Source organism: Meriones unguiculatus, chromosome 18 (genome assembly GCF_030254825.1).
Source record: "Meriones unguiculatus strain TT.TT164.6M chromosome 18, Bangor_MerUng_6.1, whole genome shotgun sequence".
Taxonomy (NCBI): Eukaryota; Metazoa; Chordata; class Mammalia; order Rodentia; family Muridae; genus Meriones; species Meriones unguiculatus.
This window is the reverse complement of record NC_083365.1, coordinates 49,125,930-49,140,604: the sequence shown is the minus strand read 5'-3', so window position 1 is coordinate 49,140,604 and position 14,675 is coordinate 49,125,930. Positions and strand designations below refer to the sequence as shown.

The 14,675-nt window shown below is 49.6% G+C and overlaps 1 protein-coding gene across 2 annotated transcripts; it reads right to left on the bottom strand.

Moving 5' to 3' along the window:
* Positions 1 to 2,825: 2,825 nt before the first annotated feature.
* On the bottom strand, positions 2,826 to 14,632 carry F2 (coagulation factor II, thrombin). Of its 2 annotated transcripts, XM_021639337.2 has the most exons (14): positions 14,492 to 14,632; positions 13,957 to 14,117; positions 13,339 to 13,363; positions 13,074 to 13,124; positions 11,494 to 11,599; positions 11,257 to 11,393; positions 8,791 to 9,108; positions 8,452 to 8,565; positions 8,246 to 8,372; positions 7,491 to 7,658; positions 6,894 to 7,067; positions 6,503 to 6,684; positions 3,183 to 3,253; positions 2,826 to 3,085 (listed from the first exon to the last, which is right to left on the bottom strand). In XM_021639337.2, exons 1-14 carry the CDS (start codon positions 14,568 to 14,570, stop codon positions 2,945 to 2,947), a joined length of 1,854 nt encoding a protein of 617 aa, XP_021495012.1. In that variant the 5' UTR covers positions 14,571 to 14,632; the 3' UTR covers positions 2,826 to 2,944. The 2 variants fall into 2 exon arrangements, with proteins under 2 accessions (XP_021495012.1, XP_060227775.1); XM_060371792.1 differs by lacking the exons at positions 13,957 to 14,117; positions 14,492 to 14,632 and adding an exon at positions 13,919 to 13,941.
* Between the last annotated feature and the right edge of the window lie 43 nt (positions 14,633 to 14,675).

Genomic DNA, 14,675 nt, shown 5'->3' with positions numbered 1-14,675 from the left:
CAATATGTAGATCAGGCTGCCCTGAAACTGTAGAGATCCCTCTCTTTGCCTCTTCAGTGCTGGTACTAACAGAATGTACCACCACCAACCCAAACTAAAATGCATTCTTAATCTCTTCCCTCTAAAACCCTTAAATAAAGTTTATATTAACTATATGCATTTCCCAAGATACTCCATGTCTAGGAGTGCTGGGCAACTGTTTTCTGTCACCTAATATTTAAGGAAAACTGGGTATTGAGTACAGCTAGAGGAGAGTTTGTTACAGCCTGCTGTGGCCTACCTTCCCCTAAAGTGTAATGTCACTGAAAGCATGCCCTATTTTTCTCCCGTTTTCTCAATCAACCAGAACCACAGAATAAGCAAAAAGTCCCATCCTAATAGCTGCTCCCTTATGTACTAAATATTAAAAGCCAATACACTGATGGCAAATGCCTATAACCCTAATCCTAGCACTTAGCAGACAGGAAGATCTCAAATTGGAGGCTTGCCTAAGCTATACAGGAAGACTCAGCAGACAGAGAAGGGAGAAGAGCTGGGAGCAGAGGTAAAAATACAGGTCCTTCCACCTTCAGTTTGTTGTTTGTCAGGACAGGATCTCACAATGTAGCCCTCGCTGGCTGAAACACAGTCCAGTGTAAACCAAGCCGCCCAGAAACTTACAGAGATCCGTCTGCCTGTCACCGTCCTTGGCCTTCCCATGTTTAACCATATATATTGGTTGAAGCTCCAAAGCTGTAAATGGTAAAGGCATGAGCTCGTGCCCTTCTCCTGTCTTAACACCTAAAGCAGATAGTCTTCACTCCTGCCTATCAGCTCAGGGATGCATCTTCTCAACAGTTCTGTCGTGTCAACGTTTCACATCTGCTGAAATTCACTATCACATGTTAGGGGCTATGGTGCCCACTTACCCATAAATGCCCCAGATAGGAATAGTGCTTTAATACTATATAGATAGGAACTCACCAACTCATACCAGTGACCTGTTAACAGTAACCTTGAAGAATATACTGTCACATTCATGATTTTTAAACTCATGATTTTTAGATTTGTCCAAAATTTACAAATTTACTTATCCTGTTTCCTAAAAATTGTGCTAATCTGCTAAGTGCTATGTTAGGCAAAATCTGTGAAAAAACTCCCTCTCCCCAACACAACATACATATCATTGTGTGGTTTGTGGGGGCCAAAGGAGAGAGGAAGGGTCCAGAAAAGGAACTTTAAATGTGCCAGCCTGGATGTCTGTGCAGTTGTCAGACAGTAAGCATTATGCTCAGTACACAACAAAAACACTTAGTCCCCGTAAACCCGCATTCTGTGTGTCTTAAAATATGAACAGGCTTGGACAGGTCAAATGACTTGACCATAATTAGCCCTTTAAAGATTGAACACAAGCAGGTCAGAGTAGCATAGCACATGTCTTTACTCCAAGCCCAGGGAAGTAAAGGTAAGCAGATCTCTGAGTTGAAGACCAGTCTGGTCTATATAGTTAGTTCCAGGATAGCCAGAGCTACATAATAAAACCCTGTCTCAAACACACAAGATCAGAAAGAGAGCATCCACTCAGGTGTCATGTGAGAAGCCTATGCCCATCCACCATCACATTGTAATCTCAGAGGAGCTTTAAACAGTAAGCCTTTTGGGGGCATAAGTGTACCATTTTTATGGCAGATGAAGGATGTAGGCTATGATGATTAAAATCTTGATTATCACCTGGAATCCATTAAAACTGACAGGCATGCCTGTGAGAACTTATTCTTAAGTGGCTCAGTTTGAGATGGCTCAGTCTACCATAAATCTGAGCCACACCTGGCCCAGCCTGCATAAAAGGACCTGAAAAAAAGGAAGCTTTTGCCTGCTTGCTGTCAGTGAACTCTGGCAAGAACCTGCATCAGAACCTGCATCTTCAAATTCCAGCACAGAATGAAGACCAGCAGAGACATGCAGCCCTATGGACTAAACAACTACCAGATCCTTGGCCTTATCTGTTGTGCTAGCCAGACCATAGCCTGTACACCACTCTAATAAATCATATGTATATATATATAATAGTATATAAATATATAATATATAAATATATAGTATAAATAATATATAAATATATTTATATAAATATGTAAAATATACATAAAATAGTATTATACACACAGATGCTAGGATTATAGAACTATATACCATCATATCCAGGGTTTGTTTGTTTGTTTTTCAAGATGGTGTTTCTTCATATAGCCCTGGCCATCCTAGAACTCACTGTGGACCAGGCTGGCTGTGAACCCAGAGATCTACCTGCCTCTGCCTCCCGAGTCGCCGGATTAAAGGCGCGCACCGCTACCACCTGGTGCTTCACATCTAGCTTTTAAATGGTGAGCTCTAGATATCCAAACTCAAGTCATCGTTTCCAAACCACACTTTCAAATAAGACTACAGGAATACCCAAACCTCTACTTAGTGTTCTAAATTGTATATATAATCTAAAACATGTAGGGTGAACATGGAAACTGTAAGCACTTGATCCACTGAGCCACCTCAGCCCCACTGCTTTGAATTCCAGGTATGTAACTTTGGGCAAGTAACTTCTCCAAATCCGTTTACCTACCTACCTCCTGTGAGGATCCACACCTACCTTTTGTGAGAATTAAATGAGATAATGCATCAAGGTTGGGATATGAAACATTGTAAATGCCCACAATTCAACTGCTGCCTCCCCTCTCAGCTGGCCTGTGCTGGAGACTGGATTATTTGCAGTCCTGTCTGTCCAGCAGCAGAATTGCCTCTTCTGGAGCCCAGTCCAGAGAGCTGTCCTTCAGCAGTACTGGGCACATGCAGACTTACTGACAGTCACTTTTATTGTGAACAGAAAAAAAAAAAAACAAAAAAATATTTTGACTGGTTTCTGTGATTTTGCAATGAGGATCCCATACTGTGGGTGCTGCCCACACAAACACGTCTATCCATATCGATCAATGACTTTCTGTATCCACCTTTTCAGGCGGAACACGTGCGTGTAGAAGCCATATTTCCCATTCCGGTCACAGCCTTCACCCCATGAGACAATGCCCATTTGATACCAGCGGTTATTCGAGGGGTTCTGAGAAAGAAAAGTGGGGTTTTCAATAGTCAGGTCCAAACAGCCAACCTTCCCTGCCAGAGTCCCCACCATGCCCTGGCCCCCTACAAACTCTTACCTTCATGACAAAAGGACCCCCACTGTCACCTTCACAAGCATCTCCTCGCTTAGTGTCATTCACACTGAAACCTTGAGAGAAAACAGCAGAGCTCAGGACTCAGCTCCTTAGGGCACACCCACGACTCTATCTAGTCATCTTGACCTCACTTCTTCACCTCATGTATGTAATCCTTTAGCAAACTTGTTGCCTTCTGCTGTCAAGCCGCTCCAACTCCAGCCACTTCTCACCATTTCCACTCTCGCCAAGTCAGAGTCCTCTCCTGTACCCCAAACTACACCTTCAAATAAGACTACAGAAACACCCCAAACCACAATTTAGCATACTAAATTGTATATGTAATCTAAAACATGTAGGTTGAACATGAAAACGTGTCTCTCGATAGAAGCAAGGAGAATCAGTGGAATCACTCCTAACCAGAAACACAAGGAAACTAACCAGACGCATGGGAAGAAACTTCAGGAAAACAAAAGACCTTAGCAAGACACCCTCTATCAACTACAAAACTATCTGAGTGAAATATCCTCAAGCAAACCTGTGCATATGGGGAAAAGCTTGACTTCCAAACCTAAAAGATATTTTAAAAAATCAGATGTATTGGTATGTGCTTGTAAAAGTCAACAATTAGAAACTTGAAGGCAGGAGGATTTAAGATTATCCTCAGTTACATGGTGAAGCTGGGCTGGCCTGTGGTGCATGAGACTGTCTCAAAAGACCAAAAGTAAATTAACAAAACAGTGGAGGAAAGTGAAAAATATAAGGAGGTTAAAATGGTTGAGTATGGTTGTGCCCACCTGCAATCAGGCTGAGGCGAAAGGAAGTATCACCAAGTCAAGGCCAGTTTATGCCACACAGGATAGTAAAGTGCTTGCCTAGCATGCCTGAAGCCATTCAGCTCCCCGATACGCCATAAACAGAATAAACTGGACACGATGGCACATGTCTGTAATCCTAGCCCTGGGTGGCCAGGATTAGGGTTGGAAGAGGCAGAAACATCAGTTCAAGGTTATTAACGACATAGTGAATTCCAGGCTAGCCTGGATTACATGTGACCCTGCCTCAAGGGGGAAAAGGCCACAGAGGAGAGGGAAAGGGGAAAGAAGGAGCGAATTGGCATCTCGAAGAAGTATAAGCCAAAGGTAAGATAATGCGAACTCTGCTAAATAAGTAAAACTGTTTTAAAGCCATGATAACACAAGGAGACTAATAACATAGTAAATGAAACAGTAGTTACAAAATAATGAGTTAATAAAAACCAACTCCATAAAGTGGGACTATCACAATCTTCATCACCATGTGACAAAACTCACAATCATTAACATACCAAAATAAGAGGGACCCTTAAATCCAAAATCTTAAGACTTAGCTTGGATGGACATGTAATTTAATTGTCGAGTAGTTGTCTAGGTCAAAGCCCTGGATTCAATCTGCAGCACCACAGTAATAAGGAAGTGTTTTGGTTTTGCTTTTTCAAAGTAAGCCAAGTATGGTGATGCATTTAGAAGGCTGAGGCAGGGGTATTGTAAATAGTGCATCAGCCTAAGCTGCCTCGAAAAACCCTATCTCAGAAAAAAAAAGTTTTAAAATATCTACTAAACTCAGAACCATGCATGGCCTAAATAGAAGCACAGGCAACTCTCTGAATTCAGTGCCAGCCTAAAGTACATAGCAGGTGCCAGGTTAGCCAAGACTAAAAGAATAAATGTGATGAGTAGCTAAGGAAGATGTCCAACTTCAATCTCTGCACGCCACGCACATTCACATATGTGTAACCCACGTGAACATACATATTCCATACTCTGTCTCTCTGTATGTCTGTCTCTCTGGTTTTCTCTCTCTGTGTCTCTCACTCATACAGAGTGGGAGTTAATGTTACAGGACAGAAAAACAATATCTAATTATTTCACAAGTCAAATTCTTTTTTTGTGCAATGAAAAAACTACTTTCTAACTCAAAAAGTATGAGAGGGAGCACAAATATACAAAGGGCCACAGAACAAAAGATCATAGACCGTATCCCAGCATTCCAGGGAGATGCCAAAGCAGACCCGAGAAATGGACAAACTTCTCACAGCTCTAAAGTGAATATTTTGGTTCTCAGTTTTGAATGGAATTATAGTCAACATCAAATGTTTATGAACATAATACAACCCAGTAAAATACCAGTAAGGTCTTATGTGTTTGCTTGAATTTTGTTTTGCTTTGCTTGAGACCGGGTCTGCGTAGTTCTGCCTGTCCTGTATGTAACTTGAGAGATCTTCCTTGACTCTGCTTCCAGAATGCTGGGATTAAGGGTGTGAACCACTGCCCACCTGTTTGCTTGTGTTCCAAACAAGCTCTGCTGTAGCCCAAATGAGCCTCAAGCTCACTATGATCCTCCTGCCTCCACTTCCTGAGTGCTAAGTTTACAGATGTATACCAGTCTACCTGGCTCGCTTCTCTCCCCTTGTCCCCTGTGGGATGCCTGGGTTTACTGCACCCCAGCTCCACAGGCCTCCCTGTTGCTCCTCAGACATACCAAGCATTCACCCACCTGCATCTGTCCCCCAAACCAGGCTCATAGCCTCCCCCTGTCTGTGATTCTCTCAATCACTTCTTCCAGCCTCTGCTTAACCTTTGCCTGCGTGAGAAAGGCCTTCTCCAGCCTCCTGGGACCACTGTTGATTTGTCCCTTCCACTCTCCCTCACTCTGCTCACTTCGGAGGTGTTATCAAGAATTGGTGCTCGGGGCTGGAGAGATGGCTCAGTGGTTAAGAGTGCTGCCTGCTCTTCCAAAGGACCCGGGTTCAATTCCCAGCACCCACATGGCAGCTCACAACTGTCTGTAATCCTAAGGGGTCTGACACCTTCACACTAATGCACATAAAATAAATAAAAAAAAAAAAAAAAAAAGAATTGGTGCTCTCCATGTTTATTGGCATGGCCCCTTCCAGGAAGGCGGCTTCGTCAGGACAATCTGGTTGGGTCCCTGCTGTGTACCCTCAAATGCTGTCCTGAACACAGTAGGCATTCAAGAAATGTGTGCTAAATCAATGCCCTTTTTCTACCCAAGACTTCTGAGCTAGATTTGCTGAGCAGGAATTAATGGCCACAGGCCAAACACACACACACACACACACACACACACACACACACATGCACGCACACACTAACCTCAGACCTCACAACGTGGGAACTTTGATCTTCCTCTTACCTCCAGCAGCTTCAGCCGCTTGCCTGGAGTCATCTGATTTGTAAGTACACAGGTGTGTGCCCACATCACATCCCAAGCCTGCCAACCCCTGTCCCAGCTGTTTCCCTGCCCCAGAGATGAAGCCTTACCAGCACAGAACATGTTGTCAGTAATGCGTATCCGGGTGGAGGCCCTGCACACTGGCTGCGCCACGATGGGCAGGTTCACCACCTGCAGGACGCTGGGCAGCACCTCGCTGACACTTGTTTTCCACGTCTCCCGAAGGTTGCCCCAGCCCGTCACTCGTCCTTTATACCCAGCCTGGAACAAGCTTTCGGGAGAGAGAGACCTGGTGAGAATTGCCCCTGACAGCATCTGGGAGCCTCCTGGAACCAACTCCAGTTCCCGGAGCCCAACATCTAACAAAGTAGCACGGAAAAGGACCTTTGCATTCACACCACAGTACCAAGACCTGCAGACGTGTGCCAGGCCCCAGGGTCCAGAGCACAGGCCAAACCACAGCTGCGGCCCCGGTGCTACCTGGCTACTGTCTGCTTGTCCGGCAGGCACACGGGACGAATATAATCGCTGAAGGACACGGGCTTCTTGAGCTTCAGCAGAGCAATGTCACGGTCTAGGTTCTCCCGCCAGTTGTATCTGGGATGGATGTAGATCTTTTCCAGCATGGAGATCTTTTCAATGTTCCGCTCGTACCTGTGCAAACCCCAACAGAGAAACGGAGAGCAATGGCCCCACCAATGAGAACACGAGGCTCACGGGGCAAGGTCACAGTCTGCCCTCTGAGTCTGGGAGGCAGGATGGCCGCTGAACCATCACACCTCCCTCAGCAGCCCTCTGGCGGCTTCCTCCCAGTCTGATAGCCACCTAGGGCTTTGGAGTCGCGGGGACCAGCTGACACAGGTGGGCACAAGCCACTTGTACTGTTCAAATAGTCACAATTTAAAGGGACTCCCACCTAGACCATGTTCTGGTGTCTGGAGTGGGTCAGGACATGGCCAAATGGGCTTTCCCAGTGGGGATGGCAAGAAGGCTCACTGTAGGAGAGACATTGCCGTATCCCATGGGCCCCAAGCCACCAGAGTCCCAGCCAGTCACTGTCGGTTGCTAGCTTCACACCTGGTCCGGGAATGCTTGCCAATGCGCACCAGGAGGTCATTCTCAGTGAGGTTCTTGTCCCAGGGCGGGTACAGAATGCAGTGGGCGGCAGTGAGGACCCACCGGTCACTGATAAGGCTGGCCCCACACACCAGCTCTTGGGGACTCTTCCGGAAAAGCATCACCTGCCTAATGGAGGAAGTAGAGTGCATTAGGAACCGGGGCCTGGCCCTTCAGCAACCCTGAAGCAGGAACAGAGTAGATTAAGAGTACTGGGCTAGGATGGTGGCACAAGCCTGTAATCCCGGCACTTGGGAGGAGGAAGTAAGGAGGATCAGAAGTTCAAGGTCAGCCTCTGTTACATGAGACCCCTGACCCCCGCAAAGAAAGATAGGTAGGTAGGTAGATAGATAGATAGACAGACAGACAGAAGGCCAAGGCTGCCTCCAGGGATCAAATCTCAGATTGACTTGGGTACCCTGGGGGACCAAAGCTCTTCCAGTGTAGACGTCACATAGTTGAGCAGAGGTCTGACGTCAGAGGAATTGACTACAAATCCTGACTGTGCAGCATGCCTGGGGCTGAGTCGCCTGCCTAAGTCGCCTGGGCCTCAGCTCTACCATCTACTTGGGTAGCAAAGCCAAGGCTGAGGTCTCCGGGGAGAATTAGAGGGTGACAGTGTCATCTGTGGGGCCAGAGCTTGTGAACGCCAGGTCCTGCAATGGCTGTGGGTGGGGCAGGCCTTCTGTAGGCCTGCAGATCAGTCCAGGACGCACCACGGGGCCAGACCCTTCTCAGCGTCCCAGCCGTCCACGATACGCCCTTGGATGTAAGAGAGAAACAGCTCCTTCTCCGTTTCGTCTGTCAGCGACTTCTTCTCGAACAAAGGCCGCAGGCCGCAGTCTGCAGAGCAAGGCAAGACGGTGAGGGGGGCCCATCCTGGTCTCCAGCCCCGCGCCCCCCGGACACTCGGGTGCCTCACCTGCCTCCCCGAGGCCAAAGGTCTTCTCATTGAAGAAGGTGTGGAACTCCCCGTCTGTGGTGCGCCCTGCGATCTGCTCCTCCCCGTCCTGGCTCTCCTCTCCCACAGGCTCCTCTGTAGAGACCCGGCAGTGGCTGGGACCTGAGACCTTCTCAAGACCCCGCGGGCCTTGGAAGGCATTTGGCTCGGAGGTTAAGAGCCTAAGCATAGCTCGGTGACCAGCCAACAACCTCTCAGTGCCTCCATTGAGAATAGGACCTACCCCTAGCCGGGTTTCTGTAAGACTGTAACACACCCACTGGTCCTTGGGCCCTGCCCGGTCCTATAAGCGCTGCTCACCGCAGTAGTGGAGGCTGCAGTACTCAAAGTCGCCCGGCCGCCCGGCAACGTAGCACCACACGCCCTCCTCATCCCCGTCTGGGTTGCGGCAGAAGTTTTCCACGAGTTTCACCTCCGGGCGGAAATCCTGGTGCTCGCTCAGGGCCTTGGCGGACGAGCTGTCCCAAGCCAGACAGGGGGACCCAAATGTTGTCACAGCCAGGTTCCCCTGGTACAGCCGGCCACGTTCGCTGACGCACTGCTCCGGCGGAGGTGACAGATTCCCCTTGGAACCTCCAGTTCGAGGAGTCATCTCCACCGTGGAACGGCCCTCCTGGCCTGGCGGGGAGGGATACAGAAGGGCAAAGTTGGGTCCCCACGCAGCCCCGAGCGAAACTCGAATCCTCTGTCCTCTGCGACTTCCGGCGGCAGCTTAAACGCCCCAGCAGCAGCAACCTCCCCTCGAACAGACCGCACATGCCTGTCTTCCCCGAGAGTTGAGAGGAGAACGGAAGACACATAGCACGACCTTGCATGGAAAGTCACATACAGTAAGCGGCCAGAGCCTCGTGGACTCCCAGGCTACCCAGGACTGCCTGGAGTCGATAGTGTAAGACTTTGTTGTTTGAGGGGTTTTGCTTTGTCTTGTTTTTTCTGCTCTGTTGTTTCTTGCTGTTGTTGTTTTTAAGGATTTTGTTGGGAGGTGTTGTTTGGTTGGTTGGTTTTTGTTTGTTTGTTGAGACAGGAGTTCTCTGTGTAGGGATGACTGTCCTGGACTCTCTTTGTAGACCAGGCTGGCCTTGAACCCACAGAGATCTTCCTGCCTCTGCTTCCCCAGTGCTGGGATTAGAGGTGTGTGCCACCACATCCGGCTTGGGTTTCAGGTTCTAACTGGTCACAGCAGAAAGACTGTTGGACCTGCTAGGGATGTCTGTGTGAATAGGTCAATTTCGGCCTGTCTGCAGTATAGTTCCCCTAACTGGGGGTAGACACTGCAGTCTAGGTAGCTATTTTGGTTAAGATCATTGGTGATTTGCTTTCAGGCCTGCCTCAGGTGGAACAGGGCTGATAAAGAAGAGGCACGGAGCCTGTAGGTAGGGAAGGGGCACTCTACCATTGAGTAACAGCCTCTAGCCCTCTCTTCCTCGCTCTCTCTTTAATTTTGAGACAGGGTCTTGCTAAGTTTTCTAGGCTGCTCTTGAACTCAATGTTGTCTAATCAGGCCTTGAACTTTAAAACAAAGATTTATTTTGGTTTCCATTTTTATTCATGTCTGTTGCTCTGTGTGTGTGTGTGTGTCTGTGTGTATTTGCATGTTGGCACATGTTCAGGTGCTTGCCAAAAGAGAGTGTTGGATTCCCCTGGAGCCGGAGTTACAAGTAGTTGGGAGCCACCCAACATGGCTGGGTGCTGGGAACTGAGTTCTGGTCTTCTGCAAGAGAAGCAAATACTCTCAACTACTGAGCCATGTCTCCGACCCAGGGCTTGAACTTTTGATGCTTCTGTCCTTCCTCAGCATCTCCAGTAGTTGTGATCATAGGTCTACACTGTCAAACAGGTCTTTTGGTGGGGCCAGGGGGAGGTTGAACCTAGGACCCTGTGCATCCTGGCCAACCTCTCTACCACTAAACCATATCCCAAACTATGGTCTGAATTCATTGCTCTGAATTCATCCTTTACTCTGTGCTTTTTGTATCAGACTGTATTTCACTTCTTGGCTGACCCTGGCCCTGGTCATGCAGCGTGTTCTGCCCCTGGAACACAAGCAGGACCAAGCGCCAGCTCGGAGCGTAGTTTAAACAGCACTTCTGCTCACTGTTCTGCACCTCTGCCATCATTGCGGATGGGAGGAACTTCTTTAAGGAACTTCTCAGCCCCAGCAAGAGTACAAACGGAGCAAGGCATCCGGTTCAGCTGGACCCATCCTTCATTGCACAACCACCCAGGCAGGCCCGGCAGGCATGGACGGGACACTGTCTCCCCACCCCAGCCTCAAACATCAGTGAGTTTGCTGCTGACAGCATCCTAGCCACGCCTCAACAGTGTAAGAAATAAACACTTGCTGTGGCATGCCCCTCAGGTATGAGGGTTTGTTCTGCAGCATCATTGTAGCTACAGCTAGGTAACCATGGGAACTAAATACAACCATCACCCAGGACAGAGCTTCCTCTGTTGCGTTTGGAAAAGGCATGTGACTAAAGTGATCTAGGAGAACTTCCTGGAGGAAAGTACCTTGGCAGGACACAAGAAGTTGTTTGAAATGAGCCACAGCCAGGAGCATGAGGGAACCAAGACTGGGAGGGAGAAAAGGAGGCAACAGGAAGCCTGCCCAGGTCTCCCAAATACCCTGGCTAGCAGGCCCATTCACTTTGTAACTTCTCCCCCTTTCTCTGAAGGTAGCCAGCATTGTGATGCCCATTTAAGATTGCCAGGCCTTATGAAGAGCCCTGGGCCTCGGCCATGGACTGCTTCTCGACCCCAGCTCACCACAGACAGGGACGCTGCATTCTTCTCTGCGCACAGTGGGGTCCGTAGTGTAGCACCAGGGTCCCTTGGTGCTGTTGTCTGGATTGCGACAGAAGTTCTCCCGCAGGTTGGCCCCAGGGTGGCTGGTGGAGTTGACGCTGGAAGAGAAGGATGCTCAGGGAACCTGTGCGTCCTTGCTTCCTGCGCATCCTTGCTTCCTCTCCTGGCCTGCTATAGACAGGCCTGCCCAGCACTCACTTAGGCTTGTGTGGGTAGCGGCTCTGCCACAGCTGGCACTCGATCCCGGTGTAGGTGACATTCACGGTCCCTCGGTAGTTCTGACCCAGATCCATAGCACAGCGACCTGCAGAGACACACACCCAAGTCAACATCGGACCCTGAGGACTTCCTCCAATCTTCTCTGAACATTTTTGTCTGCCTACCCAGCCCAGTCTCTCTCTGGCCCACCATCCATAAGCTGGACACCTTTCACTCCTTTGCAGCAGTCTGTCCACTCCACAATAGCCACGTGACCACCAGATGATGGGCACAATTCTAATCTCCTGCCCTTGTTATCTTAGGGCCTTTGCACACAGTTTCCACACTTGGAATTCTCTCAGATTTGCTCACCAGCTCATCCCACAAAGCCAGGTAAACAGCACTTCTGGGAAGCCATCTCCGATTCTGCTGACAAGCCAACTGCCCTTTCTGCTCTCTCCTAGCTTTTCCAGGAACCACCTAACATGTGGTATTTCTGTTATCCTGAGATTGCGAGTTTTTAAAAACCCAGAACTATTCCGCGCTCTTAACCACTCCCCCAGCACCTGTTTGGTGGCACCTCCCTAAAACCTCAGCAAGCAGAAGTACAAGATGGAGAATTCAAAGCCATTTCTGCATTTAGAACCTGTCTACAAAAAGATATCCCCAGCTCCAGACACCAACACGGTGCCTTGAACACGCCAAAGGCTTAGTACCATATCTTTTGAGTAAGTAATGGAAGTATGAGGGCCGGAGAGATGGCTCAGCAGTTAGGAACACTGGCTGCTCTTGCAGAGGACCTTGGTTCCCACATGGGAATGGAAAGCAAAGTGAGGAATGTGGTTAAGTGCTTTTGCCTGCTGAGCCACCTCGCTGCGGTTTTTTTTTTTTTTTTTTTTTTTTTTGCGGTTTTTAATAGTTCATATTTCAGCATGTCTCACTATGCAGCTGAGACTGAAAGACACGGTGCCCAACACAAAGTAGTTAAGGACTGAGACATCTTGACATGTTTCCTGACCCTGACTGGCTTGTTGGGGCTCTACATGAGGAAGTCAAGGACAGACGTGCAAAGTTTTCCCAGCTAAGAGCCTGTGTGGGGAAATCCTGGTAGTTTTGTAGAATGAAAGCAGCCATGGTGGCACATGCCTGTGAACCCAGCCCAGCAGGGTGGGGGAGAGAAGGAGGAGAGACAGAAAAAGAAGAGGATCCGGAGTTCAGGGTCATCCTCAGCACCTAGCAAGTTCAAAGCCACCCTGGGCTACAGAAGTCCCTGTCTCAAAAAACAAAGCTGAAAGCTTTGGGGAATGAATTAACAAGACAGAGCTCTGGCAGAGTGGGCAGCAGTCCAGTCAGGCATTAAAAACCAGGCCCCAAAGATTAACTATCCATTCATTCCTCCATTCCTCCAATAGTCCAGCTGACTGCCAGACACAAGGCCACATGCAAAGACATCCTTGACCGGGAACAAAAGCAATGTCAGGCACCGGACATGCCCACCTGAGCTCTGGCTCCTGACCACTTAGTAATTCTTCTTTTCTCCCAGATTCCCCACCCTGCCCCATGTGGAGTCAGCTCCCTACCTTCCATACAGTCCATGAAAGCCTCTCGAAGTTTCCTCACCGACAAACAGACTGAAAACAAAACAAAAAAGCAGAAACACCTTTGGCATTGTGATGGGACAGGACGGAGCACGTGGGGAGATCAGGGAAGTGGGTGACCAGCAGGTGGACGGAGCAAGGACAGAGAGGGGGTGTGTTTTAGGAAACAGAAAGTTCTGTAAGAGAGGACATCTCCAACGGGAGTCCCCCGGCCTCCCTCCCTGGGGCAGACCTTATTGCTGCTCACCTGTGTACTTGCCCCAGAACACGTCCTGCAAAGCAAGGGCCCGGAGTGAGCTCCAGCAGGGTGGAGTTCCACTCCACTAGGCACTATGTCCTTCCCTCACCACCTCAGCCCAGCTTTAGCCTCCCAGTTTGTCTTCTAAAAGGAGAGAGTGTGTGAGGAGAGAGAGGGACACTCAGCACACAGGGCTCAGTGGGGTCTCCTCCAGGCTGGAGTTGACAGGGAAAGGAAGAGAGGGTCCCCAAGGGAGGAAACAGGCTGCAACAGAGCCCCAGAGCCCGTGGTTCCACCACAGAGGAACACAGAAATGGCAGGAAGGCTTAAGCAAATGCCAGGCAATCCAGACAGCCCCAGTGTAGCTGGCTGCTGAAGCTGAAGAGGTCCCCTGATGTCACGAGCCTCACTGTGCCAGGCCAGGCCTATGGTCCCCAAGGCAGATTTCGGGCGCCTATCTTGCCCAGGGAGATGGGGGTTGGGAGAAGTGAAAATCTGAACAGGGAAAGATCCAGAATGTTTGCCGCTCCTGTCACCTGTGGTCCCAGCACACCTCTGCCTAGGGAGCCCAGGCCTGTTCCTTGCCTACCTGCCCTTCCTGCTAGCAGCCAGTGTTGCGGGGCTCACCGTGGCGCTGGGAGACTTCAGGGCTTCTTTGGCCTCCTCATAGTTACACTGCTCTTCCACGCACTCTCGTTCTAGGTTGCCTTTTCGTACCTCCTCCAGGAAGCCAGTGTTGGCTCTCCGGGCACGGAGCAGCGACAGTGCTTGCTGAGGGGCCAGGAACACTGCGGGAGGGCAGAGGAGGGGAGGGGAAATCACCTCTGGGAACCTGGCTATCTCAGCCATTAGGGGTCGGAAGATGGCCTGCCCTGCTAGTGGTGTCCAACAGGGGACACGGGGGATGACGAAGTGCCTTGAAGGCCACTGAACAATGTGTGAGTTGCCCACCTTTCATTGGTTACCCCAGTCCACTCCCCGTCCTGGAAGAGCGAGGTGGCACCCTCCTTAGTGCCCCACACACCTGACTCCTCAAGCTGGACACTCTGGTCGGAGGTCCACCTGGGGACTGTCCCTGAGTTCTCTGCTCTTAGGCAGGAAACCCCATCCCTCAACCTTTCCCACATCCTCCATCCTGCCCAGGCCTCCAGGTGCCCCTTACCATGCTGGCTGTGCACCAGGCTAACCAGGGCCGCCAGAGCCAAGCAGCCAGGTAGGCCCGGGCCTCGGACGTGCGGCATGGTGTGTCGGGCTCTGGGATCTGAGGGGTTGTCGTGACTCTCTCTTGGTTAATGTTGAACCAACGTGAAGAAATCAGTGGAGAGGGAGATGTCAGCGGGTCAGGG

Excerpts from the sequence above, each read along its gene's own strand:
- F2 (XM_021639337.2), bottom strand. The coding sequence starts at position 14,570 with ATGCCGCACGTCCGAGGCCCGGGCCTACCTGGCTGCTTGGCTCTGGCG. Across the intron at positions 7,659-8,245 it reads GAGAAGGGTCTGGCCCCGTG|GCAGGTGATGCTTTTCCGGA; the intron begins GTGCGTCCTGGA and ends TTCCTCCATTAG. Across the intron at positions 3,086-3,182 it reads GGGGTCCTTTTGTCATGAAG|AACCCCTCGAATAACCGCTG; the intron begins GTAAGAGTTTGT and ends TTTCTTTCTCAG.